The 19,765-nt window shown below is 41.8% G+C and overlaps 1 protein-coding gene across 18 annotated transcripts in view; it reads left to right on the top strand.

The window, feature by feature from the left end:
• The window catches only part of ST3GAL6 (ST3 beta-galactoside alpha-2,3-sialyltransferase 6), a 47,886-nt gene extending 28,516 nt beyond the window's left edge, over positions 1–19,370 (top strand). For 13 of the 18 annotated variants that reach the window (XM_063350469.1, XM_063350545.1, XM_063350533.1 and 10 more), the window contains 5 exons: positions 5,208–5,303; positions 7,491–7,677; positions 8,732–8,869; positions 12,501–12,653; positions 14,569–19,370. In XM_063350469.1, coding sequence (XP_063206539.1) covers positions 5,208–5,303; positions 7,491–7,677; positions 8,732–8,869; positions 12,501–12,653; positions 14,569–14,649 — 655 coding nt within the window. In that variant the 3' untranslated portion in view covers positions 14,650–19,370. Of the gene's footprint in view, positions 1–5,207; positions 5,304–7,490; positions 7,678–8,731; positions 8,870–10,104; positions 10,213–12,500; positions 12,654–14,568 lie in introns of all 18 variants that reach the window. The other 5 variants (XM_063350563.1, XM_063350526.1, XM_063350445.1 and 2 more) reach the window with 3 other exon arrangements.
• Positions 19,371–19,765: the final 395 nt, after the last annotated feature.

Genomic DNA, 19,765 nt, shown 5'->3' with positions numbered 1-19,765 from the left:
GGAAGTGTCTGTCCTATAGATCTAAAGTAAGGTAATTGGTATTCTTTGAATGTAGGTTCTTTAACATATAGATATGTTTAGTGGTTCTGAGAAGTATGCTTCATTTTAATAAAAGTAATATACTTCAGTAGTACTGAAGCAAAATGAGAACCATTGCTATTTAACAGGCAGTAGCATAAATTAAATGTACGAGACTTCATACAACGTATTCTTTCAAGATCCATCAGGTTTTGTGTATAACACTGTTAGGGCATGAATCACCACTGTAGTAAGGAAGAGCTTTTATATATACATTAAACCGAGATACAGTGGCTTTTGACTGTGAAACACTTCTGAGAATTCATCCTAGAAATGTTCTCCAGTAATAGAGCAACAAAATTATTAGGCAATTCTGTATTGCTGCCACCTAATTCAGCCGCCTTGGCAGAATGCAAACCAAATTTCTCTATAAACTTTCCTTGGGGCTGGGGGGGTGGAACCTGCTATAATGTATTTTAACAAATATTAGGCTGTATGAGCACCAAATCTGTGGTGCTCATATGGCTGTATTTGTCTGTGACTTAGGTAAAACTGTACATAGTGAGCTACAAAGGATTTTTTTCCAAACAATGCCTTTTTCTAAACTTAGGTGAAATTCTCACTGTGTAAAGGTCTAGCTCTCCAAAACAGTTTGGAAGTGAACAGTGTCACTGACTTCCGTGGAATTGCCCGAGGGAGAGGGTTTTCCAGGCTAGGGCTGTATCTACAGAGTAACATCTGAACACCTGCTCTACCCACTTCCTCATAATTACTTGCTGGGTGCTGTCAGGACTCTTAAGTTCAACAGGAGTAAATTCTTACGAATGCATTTGCACAATCCTGAGTCAACAAAATGTGACCTCTACATCCTCCTTTTCTCATGTAACCTCAAAGGAAATAATTTGCATTCCTCAACTGGCTATGGGGGTGTGTGTTAAAGGAATTGACGTTGAGATCTTCCTTTTCCAGAGAAACAGTATTTCAGTGGAATGTGGAGGATGAAAGCCTTTTGACATTTAAATGCTACGTCTCTATTTAACAATATTTTTCTTTTATAGACTAGGAAAATGTTTCTTTTAGCATTTCACCATAAAAAAAAAAAATGTAAACTTATGCCTGGCTTTGAGATTAAGAGGGTCTTGTACACCGTGTGACTAGGGCAATGTTTTGAGTGATTGCGTTTGGATGTTGGAGATCAGTTACCTGATTTACATCAGGATCCATTAATACTCTAAGTAGGTCTCTAACACCTAAATGCAATCCCTTAGCCACTGGAACCATTGCTATAGCAATTGTTATAGCTGAGGTCGTAATATTTTTCACTTTTATCGATATTGTGCTGGTGATTGTAAGCTAGACCTCCAAACGTTTCAGTCTGTATATTCACTTATAGCATACCTTATGTTGTTTAAGGACATCTGAATTTATTTTTCTTGCCCATTTATTGACTTGAAGAAAGGGTGAGTGTTTGGGTTTTATTTAATATGAAAACATTATAAAAAAGGAAACTTTAATAAATGGCGTTGGTAAAATATCTGGGAGTAACAGTTGCTGGAAATCAATGTGTTGATTTTTGTGATTTACAGTAAGTATAGGTCAGCTTATTTAACTTAAATATGTTTGAATACAGTCCAGCCTTACTACATATTCTTTATCTCCATTTCATATGTCAGTTTCCTATGATATTGTGTTCTCTTTTTTTACTCCCTGCTTATTGTTGCCAGTGGAATCTGTACTACTGTGGATGCAGAGCTATGATCGTAACTGGAGACACTTGAATACTGGGAAGGGAGAAGGATAAGGGGATGAGACAATTCAGAAAGAGCGCGTTTGTGCCAGACTTCCTGTTTAAGTTGGCCCGCTCTGACTTCCCAGACTTGATAGAGATTAAAAGCTGGTCTTCCTAATTCATTTGACTGTATCTATGGCTGTATTCATGTACAATGCACCAGGAGTATTTGATCTGCTTGTTGACTTTATCCATTTCAAAAGTTCACATACCAATGTTAGATGGTTTATTGGTTATTAGAAGGCAACTTTATTTCTGAGTATGCATGTTAAGGGCACTGGAGTTCGAAAGCTTAATCAAACTTCAATCTTTACTCTGTTTTGTACCCAAGTAATATCAGTCATCTCTTAGCCGTGAACAAGATCTGGTCTGCATCCATCAGTAAGAGGGAAGAGAGCTTGGATTTAACTTGAGAGCAGCTACCCAGCTTCTGTAGCTGTGCGAGCCTCTCTTACCTGGCTCTAAAGTCACGTTTTACTTTACCCTCCCTGCCCTGAGTGTGTCCTGCTACATCACAACTGCACGGTGCAAAGGGGAGAAACCAAAGAGCTCTTCAGTTTTATACCAGAGTGGAAGGCATTATTTCAATAGCTAGGAATTGACATAGTGAAGAAGCTTCTAAAATCATAGCCTCTGCCAAACATTGAAAGGTGTGTAATAAGGAATTGATTAAAGTTCATCTACGAGGGACAGAACAAGCAGTGCCTCCTCAAAGTAACTTTTTGGCTGCTTATTGTGGTCAGAATGATACAAATCACTTGTAATGGAGTTGACGTAGTTTTTGTGAATTCACACCCAGTAGTCAGAGTAAAAAAGAAAATATTCAGCAAGATTAGGAGCAATTTTTCTGGCTTTTTATTGAGACCCGAAGATAAGTTTATGCATGGTGTTAATCACTGCCAAACCATGGTGTCCACCAAGCACTGGGGATAGATGCTCTAGCTAGGAGGGGTAGCATCAGGAGTTGGAGTATGGGTAACAGTTTAGGACTTGCATTGTGGTGATGAGGTTTGTACCTCAGCTACCCAGCTGCGGCCACGTAACTTTTGGTGATACTGAATTCAGAGGTTTGAGATGATTTGAAACTTTCCATGATTTAGAGGCATGCTGTAAATGACAGGAAAACATGATAAAACCGTACACTAATTCTGTGCTTCTTCCTTATCTCCCTCATTTCACCTGCATCACTTAGTGATCACATTTTTTGTCCAGTTTTCTTTTTTCCTTCCTGTTTCTCCTTGCTGTTGCTCTTCTGTAGTGCGGGATCTTGCTCTGAGCTCTATAACATAGCTGCAGGTAACAAAGTGTAATTCAGGAAAAGGGTAACTTCTGCTTCCTTCCTCCCACTGTAAAATTTGCTAGAGGCATATGTTCATCAGCCTGCTTTCTCAGGATATTTTAAAACTAGATTGAAAAACTAATTGGAAAATGAATGGGCTGAAGCAGTTCTGGAATACAGAGGGAAGGGTTTTGTGGGTGTAGAGGGAACGGGCATACTGAGGAGGGGATGGTATAGCAGGTTTTCACCCCTCTGATTTCCCAGGTACCAAGTCATGTGAACTTCTGGCATTAGCTGGAAATATTTTTATGAATGCTTGGCTTCTAAGCTGCTTGGGAAACACCAGAGAAAGGTGTGCCAGCTTTTTCCATGTCAACCCACCCTGAGAGATGCATTTTTCAGCATTATTTTTATATATATATGAATATATCTTTTTATATATACACAAACAAATTTTTAGGTCAACTCCCTCTGCAGATGTGGCCCTAGAGCAGCAGGTGAGAAGGTGCCATCCCAGTATTTCATCTGCAATACAGTGCTTTTTACAGTTGGCATTTATTCTCATCTCACCTTTTCTGTAAGCTTCAGGTTATCTGGGGTCCAGTTTCTTTTCCCTAGCCCACATGCAGTACAGCATAATTGCATTAACAATTCTGTAAGAATTATGGAGAACTGCTTCGTACATTGAAGTGTCAGTCAGTCTCGACTGGAACAGGTTGCTTTCATTCAGCTCTCCTCAGCTGGAAAAAACAGGGTGGACTATCTGGTGAGAAAGGTGTTAATTAGTCTGCTTGAAGTATCACACTGGGCATTTAATACAGATTATAGTATCCCTTGGGACACCGTTCTGGGGTCCCCTACGGTAAGAAGTGGCATAGAACCTTTTTCTTATTTGAAGAACTGTGGGAGCAGGATGTTGGGAGGCGGCTCATCCTCAGTAAGCTGAGAGCCTGTTTGTGTCTGAAGAAAATACCAACGTTTTTGTTTTGCCATTGTTCTTGCTGCAGCCCAAGTTGAACAGCTTTTGCTCTAAATAAAGAAGCATTTTTACAAGAAAAAATGATGTGGTTGTTCTGTAAGGAGGAGTTTGCAATCTTATATGTTGGTTGTAAACCTTCCTTAAAGAGGCAAAATTTCCTGAGTAAAACACCAGCAAGCCTGTCTGTGCTTTTTTTAAGCAAAGCACACATCTTACTAACATTGAAATAAGACAATAGAGAGCAAAAGACACACGTAGAAAACCTAGGATTACTTGGAAAAATCTTACCACTAGAATTTACTTTCATAAGTGTGTATTTGCATAATACCTTTTTTGGGTGCTTTTTAACCCTGAATATATTCTAAATTTGAAAGTAGTTACTATTTTGAATGGATGTAGCATAAGAGCTAATTTGTAGTTCACAGTGTTTTATATACTTGGTAATGTCTAATTTCAATGTAGTCATATGAGAATGCAACTTTTAAGCAAGCATATCTCTCCTGTTATGTCATGACAGCATGCACTTTACATGTTTAGACAGCACTTTCTAAGTAGAGGGAGAAAAAATCAACATGAATATATTCATTTGAAAAGCCATCACATGTGTCATTGGGGTAAGGTTTTTCCCATGTGCAGTTCCGAGGCCTGACAGATAAATTGTGAACCTAAATCTTGCTGCTTTAGCTTATGTTGGAGATCTCTAGAGTTGTGGAGTTGTACAATGTTGCAGAACCACCTTAATTTCAGTTAGTTTTTCCAGATGTACTGTCGTGGTTGGTATACCCCCAGACTGGGACAAGTTTGAAGCATTGTGGAAAACAATTTATCTAATGGCACCCATATCATCAACTGGTTAGAGGATCTTAAACAGCAAACCACTAGAAAAAGGACATGTGTAAAAATAGTTTTATGTGAAAGGAGCCATTTCCTGATTTTGGCAGTCCCTGAAATAACGCAGCTGCATTTTTAGAAAGCAGCATTAGTGTGTGATACGGGATTGAGACCCCTCTGTAGGGGCCAAGGAGTGTAAAAGATAGAGGACCTCAGTTAGTAAATAAGGCAGCTAAATGCAAGTATATCATTAATAACAATACGAAGCAAGGGATGTTGTGTGTATTAAAAGTTCTGCTTGCTCCCCACAGCATTGCCTGTCGACGGTGTGTTGTGGTTGGTAATGGAGGAGTACTTCGAAATAAGACATTAGGGGAGAAAATTGACTCTTATGACGTGATAATAAGGTAAATGGTGTCTCCTTTTCATTTTATGTATGTGCAAAGAATTAACAAACTTTTGCTGTCAGCCAGTAGCTTTGGAGTTGAGTTGTTATACAAATGAAAATGTATAAAACTTCCTGTTTTACTTACTTTGCCACAGCCTTCATTTAAAAAAAAAAAAAAGGTGAAAAAAGGATCAGTGTTGTATTATACAGACTGATTGACGCAGAGGAGGAAGGATCACTGGGGGGGTCAGTCTGCCTTGTGTACAGATACACACGTGCAGGATGCTGCTGTTGGGGATGGGTTCAAGCACGATACAGCCCAGAGCCCTGCATGTGCCCCTCGCTGTGAGCCAGCATCTTGGGCAGCCCTTCTTCTTGCCTTCCGCACCACACCTGTCTTACCCCTGTGCCGGGATATGCTTTTTTTTGGAGTGGATTAAATGTAACGTTTGCTGGGCAAGTCCATCTCAAGGGACCTGTCAGGTGGAGGGTGATGCCGATGTCTGCCCCTTGTTCTCAAGCATGTTAGTTCATCTTGGAAGTTTGAGATGCCTCAACCGACCAGAGGATGCTGCGGTCTGAAGAAGAGGCATCTGGACTAGGCAAATGGGAAGTGTCAGAGAGGAACAGGCTGTCGGAAAGCTCAAATGCCAAGCAAACTGAAAATGGACTATTTGGCTAGTTATAAAAGAATTTGCTGCGCATTAAGAAAAAAGTAAATCAGTTTCTCTGTTACAGGAATTGAGATGGTAAATACCCCGTCAGATTGTATGCCTGAACCTGAGCTGCCGTTGCAGTTTGTCTGCTTCAGCTTTGTGTTGAACACTGAACAAAATCTTGATTTTGTTACTTTGCCATCAGTCCTCGTGCTCACTGTAGTAATAGTGTTTCAGTCTTCAGGAACTGCTTGAAAAAGTTGTATACAAAGCCTGGAGTTTGACATGCATTTGAAAACATACTGATAAGGTAGAAGTGGATACATGCAATTCTTCAGTTGTAGCTTCTCTTATAAACTTAAAACTATAGAAAGCAATCCAGGTAATATCCCTGTTCTTAGGAAAATTTACTTGCCTGACAACTTTGTGCTTTACACACAAAAAAAACCCTGCCCACTTCGCACTTACTTTCACTGTAGTATAATGATGCAAGGAAGCTCCATGGATTATTTTTAAGCCATTTGAAGTATTTGGGCTCCTTGTAGATCTACCTACTCTTCTTAAAATGGAAATCTTTATATAGACTGGTGTCACACATTTAAAAACAACTCTAAATTCAAAACTGTTTCAGAAATATAGTACACATCTATGAATGAACAAAGAAGTGGTGTTTGCATTCTGTATTTAATGACAACTGCTGATAAAACTTTGAAATATTTCCTTGTCTGCATACCTTGTTTTGCAAACATGTGCTCCTAAGCAGTGTGCCTCGTATTCTGAGCAGTCAGTCACGTTGGCAGGAATGGAGCGTACAGAGACTGCCTGAATTCTCCAAAGAACATGCAACACACCCACCAGGCAAAAACTGCAACACAGCCCCTCTAACGCTTCAGAGCAGAGGGACCTGACCCACCTGCTCACTGCTTATTAATCTGTTAATCCCAAAGCAGTAGCAGCTGTGCAAGTAATATTAAAAAAAAAAAACCCAACCAAACAAACAAAAAAAAACCCAAAACCAAACAACACAACCCACCCCAAAACCAACACCCAAAACCCCCCAAACAAAAAAAGCAAGCACAAAGATTTATCAGCATCCGGTACACAGTCATAATACCTGTCCCTGCTGTAGACAGTGAAGAGTATTAAAACATTCTTGAATTGCCTTCTGTATGACTTGGATCATCTAGTAGCATGAATGGAGCAATGGGTAATTCTCCAAGCCAGATATTCTCTTTGGTCTTCTCCAGTTTCTGTGTTTGAGCCAAATCAGAAGGCCTTCTGCTCAAGTGACACGCGATAAGCAATCGTGCAATTGTTTTCTAAACCACTTTGGCCAAGTTCCCGTATGTGCTTGATCCCTCTGAGTTAGAGGGTGAGTGCACCTGATAATTGTTCGTCTGCCATGTAATGTGATAAGTAAATGCTAGGCTGCTAAACCCTCCTGTACCTGGACACGTTGTCTGCCCCGCAGACTAGTGTATGTGCCAGCCACCGCACAGTAAGCACGTGGGTGGGGTAGTCATTGCTGTCTCTGTGTCTGTCCTCTGCAGAATGAATAATGGCCCTGTTATAGGGTACGAAGAGGATGTTGGGAGGAGGACGACTTTCCGCCTTTCTTACCCAGAATCCATCTTCTCAGATCCGATCCACTACGACCCTAATACAACTGTTGTTCTCATCGTCTTCAAACCACGTGACTTGAAGTGGCTTTGGGAGATCCTGGGTGGTCAGAAAATAGTGAGTTTAATTTTTGGTGCGCTTTGGCTCAGCTTGCTCCGCATCTCTCATGTGAAATACCTGGTTTGCTTTTAACCTCAGTCCTTCCTCCTAGCTGGGGGGAGCACTGGATTTCCTAGTCAGTCCTCTTTCTGACACGCATGTTTGGTTAATTCCTCTTCCCAAAGCAGTTTTCCAAGAGGAAATACCTTTTTATCCTCTTCCTAGTACTGTTTCATATTCTGACATGCACGCTACAGCCATTTCCCAGATTATTTTATCTTGCCCACTTGGTGAAATTGCACAATAGTGTTTGAAGAGACCTCTCTCTTGAGGTCTTTAGTCTGAAACCTTGTTGAAAGAAAACAAGGCCAAGTTCAAAGCCATACCAGGTTCTCAGGGCATTGTCCAGGTAAGTTTTGAGTATTTCTAAGGATATCTCTACAACCTCTCTTTCAATGCTGTAGCACCCTCACAGGAAAGAATTTTTACTCATCTTTTTACTGTACACCTCTGAGTAGTTTGATCCTGTCTCTTTTTGTAAACCCCTACCAGGTAGTTGAAGTTGAGTTCAGCAAACCCAGCCTCCTTAGCCCCTTCTTGTTTGCTCTGTGCTCTGGCCCCTCAGCTGTTTTAGCGGCCTTCTGCTGAGCTTGCCCCAGTTTGACACTCTCTTGCACAGCGGGGAGCCCAAAGCAGCATTTGTGAGATCACAGAAAGGCACAGTACAAAGTACTTGAGAAGGATAACTTCTGTCTACCTGTTCCCTTTGCTTTTATTAATGTGGCCAAGCACATAATGAGCACTTAGTGCCTCCAGGCACACCACTGGTGCGTGTTGTCTATCAGAGACCTTTATGCAGAGCTGTTTTCCAGACAGCTGCCCCAACCTCTGCTGCTGCAGTGGGTTATCCTGTTGCAGGAGTACAATTTGGCACATGTTTTTGTTGAACTTTGGGAGGTTCAATACTCCTCTTCTTCCTCAATGTCCTGCCCTTGGATTTTACTGTGGTTAGAGTTGCTACAAAAACTAAAACCAAAAGCTGCTGAAATGTGTATTTGCTTGCCTGTTACAGAGTGCTAAAGGCTTTTGGAAGAAACCGGCTCTGAACATGATATACAAATCTAGTCAAATCAGGATTCTTGATCCCAGCATCACCAGAAAAACGGCTTATGAATGGCTTAATTTCCCAACAAGGTTTCCTAAGAAGGAGGTAGGCTTTTTCTTCTGGCCTTTTAGTTTTGTTGTAACCAAACATGTACTCAGAGGTAATTATCTCTTTATTATAGTGGACTATGTTAAGAACGTCTTTTAGGTTCACAGTGCAGTAGTTTGCATTTAGGTGGTGCTCAAAAAAGATGGGAAAATGGAATCCGGAAAGTGAGTGGGTAGCCGCGTATGCCAAAAATCTCTTTTTATGGATTCTATAATTAGTATTAAATGAGACTGCTTTTGCAGACAGACATAGTGCCTTCTACGAAATTGGGAAAAGCAGACAAGCATTGAAACATGGCAAATCCAAAGAGCCTCTGGAAATATTAAGAAGTCTTAAACTATTAAATGTAGGGTGTTTTATAGTTTTTCTTAAAAAACAAACAAAAAAAACCCAAAACAAAAAAAACCCAACCAAACAACAAAACATACAAAAACACCCAACCAACCAAAAACCAAAACCAAACTCCCCCGACTAAAGCAGAATGCCAAAAAAAACCCCCACACCAAACAAACAAAACCCAGCAACCCAGTAATTCTAATAGTGCTGCAATTTCACTCTGCTGGCGTTGGGTAGGGGCTAGGGACCATACAGGATATTCCAGCCCCACGCTAATGACATATGTCTAGCAGCATTCTTGTGCTTACTGATTTGATGCCAAACATTGTAATGAGTTAACCAACAATTTGGACATAAAAATACATTTTAACTGTCAGTTTATGACTGAAGAATGTTTCTGATGAAAGGTAAGGCTGCAAGCTGGAGACCTCCCTTGCGCGGTCGGGACTGACCACATGCTGTTTAACACAAATACGGTTCCCTGGGGTCACGTTGTTGCACAGAGCTGATTCATCAGGATCAGCCAACTGACACACGTGGAAACATTTGACAGGCTGTCACTGTGGAGTACCTACCACAATTTTTTTTCTGATTTAATCTTTCTAATACTTGAGGGAGTTGAGAGTCTTTTGCTTTTGGGTGTTTTGGTGCCTTTTTTTTTTTTTTTTGAAATTTCTTCTTAAACCTGATAGTGGCTTTTTCCTCTCCCTTATTAACTCTCAAACTGGAATACCCAGTTTGGCTGCATGCTTGCTGGGTCTCCATGGCATTTCAGCTCTTCAGCTGAGGGTGGGAAGAAAGCAGCATAGTAGTTGGGCGTATAATGATCTCCTAAAGGGCCACAGAACATCTGTGGCCTCCATGGCTCCAGAAATCCCTCCTGTCTTTTCCTGCAGTCCCCTCTCAGTCAGGGTAAAAGTAAGACCAGTGTTGTCAGTGACCCAAACAGATGTGCACGGTGTCCTGGAGCTGGTATGGAGGCACAGACCCTTCAGTCGCTTTGGGTAATGCACGTGATTTCTGTTCCTCTCATGCTCACTGGGTGCCCCTGCCCAAAGCTGTGACAGAGTGTGTGCGTGCTTGGAGCCCCTTTCTGCCACTTGCTCCATCCTGGTGGTTTAGCAGCAGTGGTCAAGCTCTGGTGTGATTGTCCACACTTTCCCTTCCATCTCCAAGGCAGGCTGTGGCTGGGAGCCTGCACATCTGCAGTCACGCTGGCACAGCTGGTGTGTAAGCAGCTTGGTTGAGCTGCAGGTCATGCCTCGGGGGGTTCCTGTTGGCAGGGTGGCCTTTTGCAGGACCCGCTTTGGAGCCTTCTGTCCCGGTAGTGCATCCCTAGGGAAGGGCCAGCGCTGCCTTTGCTGTCCTGTGCTTCAGCCCCCTCTGCCTGCGGGAGATGCCGAAGACGGCTGTTGCGTTCCCTGGTGTCTCTGCTTTTTCCATTAAGCCGATCTCACCTTCCCTGTGTGTGCGTTTATGCGTAGTCCAGCGAGCGTTTCTGTTTCTTTGTTAGCAACTGTGATGGTGTTAGCAGAGGCAGGAGAACAGCTGTAAAATCAGATGTGCTGCCCCAGCAGCACTGAAGTCGCAAAGTGTTGCGGAGTCGTTCCAGAGCTGCGCCTATTCCCACGAAACGTGACTGGTTGAACAAACTTCATTACAGGCCAAGGGTATCTGGGTATTGCTAGGGCGCTAGTGTGACAATACATTTTAAAAGTAGTTTTGCTTTTTTTTTTTTAGTATGTACTTCTGAAGCTAACTTTATGATAGCCAAAGGTAAACAGAGCTAGTTGCAAGTTGTGATGTTCCTGATATTTGAAATAGCACTAATCCTGACATGTAGCATTCCCACCATAACATTTGGGTCCTGTTTAGTATGGACATTGTAACAGAGTCACTGCTAAGTTTATGATACTGGCCCCTCAGGGCAGAAAGTTAGTTTTGCGAACTGGCAGGAGCCCTGGGCAACAGCATGCATTTGAAGTTGATATTATTGCTGGAGTACTCAAAGAGTTGCATAAAGACACAAAAAAAATTCTACATAGAAGGTGATAGTTCAATTCTGTGACCTTAATTAGGCTTACAGAGCTGATGTTAGTAACTTCTTCCTGGGGATTTGTTCTTTTATCATACGATACAAAGAAATATTTTTCGGTGTCATCGAGTGCATCTGCTGCCTCTCTGCACAAAGTTGCCCAGTACTGGTTTGTCTGCTTTGTTTTCAGAGGCAAATGAACTGAGCATTGGGTAAGAGTTCAGAAAAGCATGTGATTTTATGCTCAGTTTGAGGTTTGATTGCAGCTGATGAATGTGTAGCTCGTTTGGTCTCTGAGAAAATTGTTATTTTAGTTAAGAAGGGCATTAGTGCCTGAAATTTTTGTGTATTTCTGGGGGTGTTTTTTCCTCTTAGCTTCATCTGTTGGTCTAATGAAAGAGTTCAGTGCTCTCTACGAACCATGCCTCATTTACTTCCCCAGATCACTTTAGCTGCTGCTGCTAAAGCAGTCATGTACTTGATCACAAGATAGGACAGATGGTTGCAATGAGTTGTTCTGTGCTGTTGTAAGAAATGCTAATTAATGCATTATTAATGCTCTTAATTTTGCACAGTTAAAACCTGTTTATGGCCAGCTCTTGATATTTCACATTGCCTTTACCTTCTGAGCTATCTCACTGTAGGGAGAAACAAGCAATTTTATCTACAGTTTGTTTTCTTCTAGTGGAAATAGTGGGGGAAGGTCTAAAGCCATGTTCTTCTGGAATTTCCCTGCTTTGAAAAAGTTCAAATGCAGCCAAATTTACGCAGCAGTAGCATTTATGCTTTTTTTTATCTTGGTGTTATGAAGATTTGAGGCATGTCATGTTATTCTGTCCCCCTGGATGTCCATAATCTAGAAAATTCTGAACACGTCTGCTAATTCAGTCAAATTTAACAGGGTGAAATGGTCTCCAATATATTAAAGTCTGACCAGTTTCATGAAAGTAGGTTGCTGAGCAGAGGGATGGGGAGACCTTCCTGATGCCTGTGCTGATGGAAGGGCTCTACAGTATGGGCTCAGCCCTGCCTAGAAACTGGAGAATCCTGGGTAAGGCCAACATGGCAGACACCCCAGTCATGGAAAATCTGCAGGCGGTACCTCACTCCTTAGGAGACACAAGGGGATCAAACTACAAAACCAAATGTCCGTAGAAGAGCCATGCTGGCTGATTTCCCCGTGCCACCTTTTTAGGTTTGCCGTTCTATCAAACTGCCAGTTATTTATGTATGCGTGCTCTTTGTGTTTCATTTTAGAAACCCAAGCATCCAACAACGGGGCTAATTGCCATTACACTGGCATTTCACATATGCCATGAAGTTCACCTGGCAGGCTTCAAGTACGATTTCAGTGACAGAAACAGTTCTTTGCACTACTACGGCAATGACACGATGTCTCAGATGATACAGGTAAAAAACACTTGTTTATGCTGAGAGAAATATAGCTGGGTTCAGCTACTCATGGGTTAACATTGCTTGAATCTCTTCCTCTCTGCTTTTTTTTCTGAAAAATGTGGATAATGATATTTGTGTCCCTTGTGCTACACCATATTCTGCAATTTCTGCATGAGATACAGAATCACAGAACAGTTAGAGTTGGACAGGACCTTAAAATCATCTAGTTCTAGCCCCTCTGCCATGGGCAGGGACACCTCCCACTAGACCAGGCTGCTCAAAGCCCCATTCAACCTGGCCTTGAGCACTTCCAGGGATGGAACTTCTCTGGGAAACCTCTTCCAGTGCCTCACCACCCTCACAGTAAAGAATTTCTTCCTAATATCTAATCTAAATCTACCCTCTTTCACTTTAAAACCATTACGCTCATCCTATCACTACACTCCCTGATAAAGAGTCCCTCCCCATCTTTCTTGTAGGCCCCCTTTAGGTACTGGAAGGCCATTAAAAGGTCTCCTTGGAGCCTTCCATTCCATATGTACATCTAAATGTTCTGTTTTACTTTGCTGGTGTTATCCTCAGGCTATGCAGCTCTTGCTGATGGAGGTATATTTGCTATTACTGTCAGAACATGAATAGCATTGTTTCTTTTTGCACTTTTTCCTTGGCAGCTACTTGTACAATTGTTATAGTTGACAAACTTATTTAAAAAAAAAAAAAGGCAACAAAGGGAAATGGAAGGAGTTAAGACCTACAAACTTGCAGTTAGGAAAAGAACCGAATTTCAGAAATTGAAAGCAGGGAAGCAAAGCATGTAGGAAGAGAAGGAACGGTTTCCAGGGGGAAGCTACAACTCACCAGGAGAGGGAGCAGCAGGAGGTTGGCAGACATCAGGGATGCTTTCTCCTCCCTCCTGCTTTGCTACAGTCATGCCCCTGCTTTATGTCTCTGCTCTTGTCTTCATCTCTGTACTCTGAGCAACTCCACCTCAGCCCTTTACCTCAGTGTGAACAGTTTTCTCTTCCATGTGTATAGCCAGTGCATGTGGGGACCGTTTTCTCTCCTCCTCCCTCTCCTGAAGAGGAAGGATAAGGGCAATGCCTATAGAAGGCTCTCATGTCTCTGAGGACTCCCAGGTGCCTGCTGCTCTGAGATAACTTTCCTCTAATACTGAACTCGCCTTCATTTTGAGGCTATTCTCTGCAGGTGCTTTTTTTGCAATGTATACCAAACTTGGGTAAGGTCAATCGCTAGTTGAATAGACAGACATCTGTATGTTTCCTAAAATCTTGAAACTTTAAAAACCAAACAAACCACTTATCATTAGTTCTTTAGTGGCATTAAGTCATAAATATTATACTGTTATATGCCTAATGCAGTATTTGCATCATATTCATTTTAATTTACTGCATTCAGTGTCTAAGATTGTCAGTGAACTTACTTCCCTTGTGCTGTCCTTCACAAACATCTGGATACAGCACAGAAAGTGGGTTGGTTTTGGCTTGTTGAAACTGATTGGCAGGACGCACCCAATTTACAGATGCCTGATGTGTGCTTTTCCAGAACCTGCTTTGAGAATTAGTCATTTTCTGACTGCTTGTGCTGTAAATGTGGTTATGGAGCTTTTCCCTCTAAGCATGGAGGAGGAGGTGGGAGAGTTAGTAATAGAAGGACTTAGCGAGGCCATGTCTCACCCATTCTTGCCACTGAAGGATCATCCCTTTTGGCTTGTGTCCTAATGGAAAATCTAATCTAGTTTTGAGCAATAGTCACTCACCTGTTTTCGTGGGAGACTGTCTTTTCCCCAGAGCTTTCCTATTCTTAGCGTCTTCCAAGTATCACAGGTAATTAAAGGGAAAGAACAGTGAAGTGATGCTTCTGGTAATAACTTGAATTTAACTTTCTTCATTGTTCCCTTGCATCTCTTTAGAATGAATACCACAACATCAACGCTGAGCAGAAGTTTTTGAAGCAGCTTATAGACAAGAACTTTGTGGTCAATTTGACGTGAAAGCTGAATGGAAGATACAAAGAAAAATTACTATTTTCAAGATCTGAAAAAAATTTATTTTTTGTATGGTATTTTTATTTTTTAAGTGCAGCATAACTGTTTATTGTTTAAAAAGGAGCACAGAAACCTCACCAAGACAGAAGCTTCTTCTAAGCCTGAGGGTAATGGACTATTGCAAACACAGTTAACTGAATTTCTGTGGAGCTATTTAATAACGGTAAACCATGAAACTTTCAGCTGAAAGTATCAGGGATATATAAAAATGTGATGCACATCACTTATTTATCAGCAAGAACTCTTTCCAAATGATTACTTCTCTGGAATACTTTTGTTTCTCTTGTTGTCCTTCAAAAGAGTTACACTGTCAAGAGACTGAGACCACAGTGTTTAATTAGTAGATGGATGTAAAGTCTTGAATGTCTGTCTTGTAGTATAAAAATGGCTGTAAAACAATGCCTATAAATCATTACTGTGTGTTTGGGAGAAGGGGGAACATAGAGAGCGTACAGGTTCTCGTCTGCCCTACCGAGGAGGGGATGTCCATCTTCAGCAAAGAAGCCGCAGCTTCTGCACTGACCATCGACCCTGAACTGCTGCCTGCCTTTGCCGAAGGTGAAGACCCTTTGGTCTGATTCGTGGAGACGTTGGTATTGACAATGCTGGTGTTTTACTCAGTTGATGGAAAACCATACTCCCTGTGCTGTGCGTCCAATAAATTTTACCGTTGGTGACTTGATATAGAAAAGAGGAGTTATGAAGACTGAAGAGTTGTCCTCACTACCTGTGTGTCAGCTGCTTCCCCCCAGACCACAACAGAAACGTGAGCTGCGACAGAGGTGTTCACACCCAAGTTTAAATTTAGAGCCAATGTTTGGATTCCCAGATCTCCAGGACAGGATCACATGTATCTTTCGGTTTGTTCACCAAGAATTGAGGTGTATATTTCTGAACCAGATAAGTCTCCTTTCTCAGATACTGTAATGCGATTCCACCTTTGAACTGTATCAATATGAGCAATGAATGTTCCCATCTTCAGCAGCAGAGTGTGCTAGGGAGTACCCAAGATGTACCTCAGCTGAATTATCATTTGGCTTCTGTTTACCTCTCCTAGCTTGACGTTTAGGTTTAAAGGATGTGACTGTATCATTTAGTGGTGGCAACTTACTTTTGATTTTAATTGAAACATTTAATAGGATGTTTATGTTTCCTGGATTGGTTTGTCTGGAACAATCCTGCTGAATAAGTTAAATCTCTCTGGGAATGGCCTTGACAAATGCCAAAGAAGAAGTAGTAGTATGCTGCTGTTCTAATTCTCTCAGAGTGTGTATTTTTTAATTGTGGCAGGTTTATTTGAAAATCTTGTGGTTATCTTATCAATCACACCTAAAGAAAGCATAAAGAAGTCCACTTGAAAAAAAAGTATAGCTGGCACAAAACCCCTTTGCTGCTTTTTAATAAAACAATATAGGGAGCTTTAGCATGTTTAGGAGCAGTGCAAACAATGAAAATACGAACACAAACCTCTAGTGGGGCAAGAGCACAATATTTGTATTTTTCAGAAGCTGGGGATTACGGGAGTACTAACACATTGTCTTTGCAGCAACGTAGAGGAATAAGCATTGACGTCATCTTTCTTTTTTCCTATTTCTCTTGAAGAGTTCAATAGGTATTTAAAAAAAACAACAACAGAAAACCCCCCAAAAAAATAATACACAAAACACCACCACCTTCCCCTAGTTTTCATTGCCCTTTTTGGTCCCCTTAGCTCTGCCTTTTGGAAATCAGTGAGTGCGGTGTGATTTGGAGGGGACCCACAGCCAGAGGGGAGGGGGCTTTATGCTCTCACATGGTATTTTCACCTAATGACTCCTGAGCTTTGGTCCATTTCAAGCAAATTGGACCTATCTGAAATAACACTGGATTTCATAAAAATCGGGGCTGGGGAAAGAACCAGGTGTGTGCCCAGCAAGGGACAAACTGTGCCATGGGGCCCATCTGCCACAGGGGTTGGCCCCTTGGCTAGCCCTGTGCAGGGAGGCAGGTGAGAGCATGAGGGACACTGGAGCAAGTGACTGGTGGAAATGGAGGAAACTAGAATTTCCACCCAAGGTGGCAGAAGGGCTCTTGCCTCTTGCTCAGTTATTTTTATTTCCTTTTTTTTTTTTTTTAAATGCACATTTCTGAGCCTTTGAGGAAGTCTTTGCTCAAAAGTCTGAATACAAACAGGTGGGGTTTTGCACCAGCAAACAGTGATATTACTGTCCTTAGTTCTACCAGCATTTATTTCTTGTCATTATTTCAGTTAATTAAAACGGTTTGAGGTTTGTATGTGACTCTGCAGCCACAGACCTGCAGTGATTTAGACTACTGACAGTAGCGATTCCACGTGGAAAAAAGAGTGCTGGGGTAAGGCTTTTCACAGCAGTCATGGTGCTGTCTGAGCTCTCTTTGCGCAGAAGTCCTTGGTAGGTTTCAGGCTGTGGAGAGCAGAGCCAGGCAGAAGTGGAGGGCTACCTCTTCCCCCTTGAAACTCACGGTGGCTCCCAGAGCCAGCTCTCCCATGGGCTTCCACCAGGCATCCAGCTGCATCCATGGAACATCTCACTGCGTGCTGACCGTGAGGAATTTTTTCCAAGAGAGCTGTTGCATTTCCCTCTCCTCTCGATGCCTGGTTGCTTCTCCACCCCTGCCCCTGTGGGCAGGAGGTGGGTGGGGAGCTGTGCTTCTGAGGATGTGGTTATTTTCTCTGCTTTGTTTCCTCTTCCCACTAATCTAAACTGATTCCTTGCCTTAATTTTCTAGGAAACATTTTTCTTTCTATTTTTTTAAGGGGGGGAGTTGTTCTGCTCTAGTTAGAATCCAAACAAAATAATTGGAAAAAAGCCTTCATGGCAAACAAATGGCATCCCCCAAACTCTTTTTAGTTAAAGTAGACTCCTTTATTCCTTTTTTACCACGTCAGCTTTTTTGATCTCCTTAAGATTTTTTTTTTTTAATTTTGAGTAATGTGTTTGATATTCTCAATGCATTTAATATGCTATCTACAAGCATTTATCCTTACCAGCTGCTCCTTTTTATTAGTTCTTAATAAGCCTCCCCATTTGTATGACAGACTTGACTTCTCTCTGAAACTAAGCAGTACTCCCAGGGATATTTTTCTCCCACTTCCGTGCTCCTGCAGGGATGTTAAATCCATGACTTGCTGAGGCTGCTGTCACAGCATGGCTGAGTAACGTTTAGAGCCAGACCTGCTCGCTCGGGCCTGAGCCAAGAGTTGATGCTGTTGATAAACCACAGGATACTGGGTTGGGGTTTTTTTCGTTGGTTTGGTTTGGTTTGGTTTTTTGTTTTCTTTGGGGTTTTTTTGTTGGTTTTTTTTTTTTTTTTTAGAAAAGCACAGCCTACAGGCCAGTAGCTTTTCTCTTCAATAATAAGCAGTGAGCCAAGTGATTAATTCCTCCCGCCGTCCCTCTCCCCTCCCCGCCCCAAGATGGTTTTTTGGGATTCTGTGTACACGAGCCCTGCTTCGTCACCCACTTCACACGGTCGTTTCTGCTACTTTGCCTTGAGGACAGGCACCGCTTTTAGACTAACTTAACTTCATGCAGGCAACAATAACTATACGTAGTGCGTTTCTCAGTAACGGCCACAGATCACAGTGTCTGTTGTATCGGGGCACGCGTTTTCACAGGCGTTTTGCAATACCAAAGATTTGCCTTGGGCCTTTTTGACAAAAGCAATAATGCTAACTCCAAATACCCTAGATCTTTTCTGAGAAGGAGCTGCTATTAAGGTTTTCTTTTCCCATTTTTGTCCTTCCTGAAAGTGAAGGCTCTGCACTGAAACTTCCCTATAAAAGCTACCCTATTTTTTTTTTTTATCACAGCAGACAAGCTGGCAAATTTTGAATCCCAGGGTGCTGCCAGTTTTATTTCCATGTCTGGTAATGGTGTAACTATATAGGTAATTAGTGTCTCCCATGAATTTTCTTCCTGTACCAATGGCTGAGTCAGATGATCTCATCCCTTCTTCCTCTGTCCTGTTCTCCAGCAGCCTGCTGCATTTCGAGATGGCAGCATCTTACGGCATCGGTGCTCCTGCCTTTTATCTGCCACCCCCCTCAAAATGCTGCACCATCAGAAAGACCCAGCTCTAAGGTAACAAAGTACGCATGGAACAGGCAGGGCTGAAAGCTCTGTTTGTCTCGGTCTTTTAGGGGTTTTGTTTGTTTTCTTTTCTGCTGGGAAAGTTATTTTTTCCTCTGCTGTAATAATTAAGGGAAGTATGGCGATACGACTTCATAAGGAAGGTCACAAACTATTGCACTAAATAAGAATCTGAGAGTGCCTAAAAGATATCACTAAATGACATTTCCAGTGACTGTATTAGTGATAATAATACAGAATCACGACTTTGTTGTTTAATAATTAGTGTGTGGTACCTCTTGTTTCACGTGTCATGCTTTCCTTTTTAACAATGTCCTGGGAGGTAGTATAAATACCTTAACTTTTAAGTGGAGTCTGATTTTTAAGAACATACCAAGCTCAACATCTGTTTTTGAGATCGGTAAATACATATTTTATTTACCACTTGTCTTAAGTTTTATATGCCTTTAGAGTGCCACCTCTATGTTGAAGACATCCTTACAGTTGTTTCAAGTGAAATTTTGAATGCTACAAATGGAAAGAGATTATTTTCCTGTGAATAAATTGTGTTAAAGACGGCACCCCCAGGCTTATTTTTGCGAGGTCAGTGCTCTGCGTGTGTATGTGTGTGTGCGGATGCGCCTGTGTGCCCAGTCCCATTCGTTATTAATGCTTTGTGAAGTACACACAGTGTTATCAGATACAGCAACGAGTTTCAGAACAAAGTTTGGTACTTAGTAGAGCAAACAGGGCTGAAAATTTTTTACCCTAGGTAGGCTGAGCTGTACTGCAGGTGGAAACAGCACTGCGGGCTGAGTAAAAGCAAAGCCGGGACATAGTTTTTGTGGGTAAGATCAAGAGCAGCATCCTCCTGAGTTTAATGTTTCGTGTTTTTTTTAATCTTGCCTGTCTTATTGAGGACTTTCAGGGGAGTGCTAAAATAAAAGACGTCTAACTAAGATGATGGAGCG

The sequence above is a fragment of the Chroicocephalus ridibundus genome, chromosome 1, assembly GCF_963924245.1.
Source record: "Chroicocephalus ridibundus chromosome 1, bChrRid1.1, whole genome shotgun sequence".
NCBI classification, from domain to species: domain Eukaryota; kingdom Metazoa; phylum Chordata; class Aves; order Charadriiformes; family Laridae; genus Chroicocephalus; species Chroicocephalus ridibundus.
This window is presented reverse-complemented; position numbering and strand designations above follow the sequence as displayed.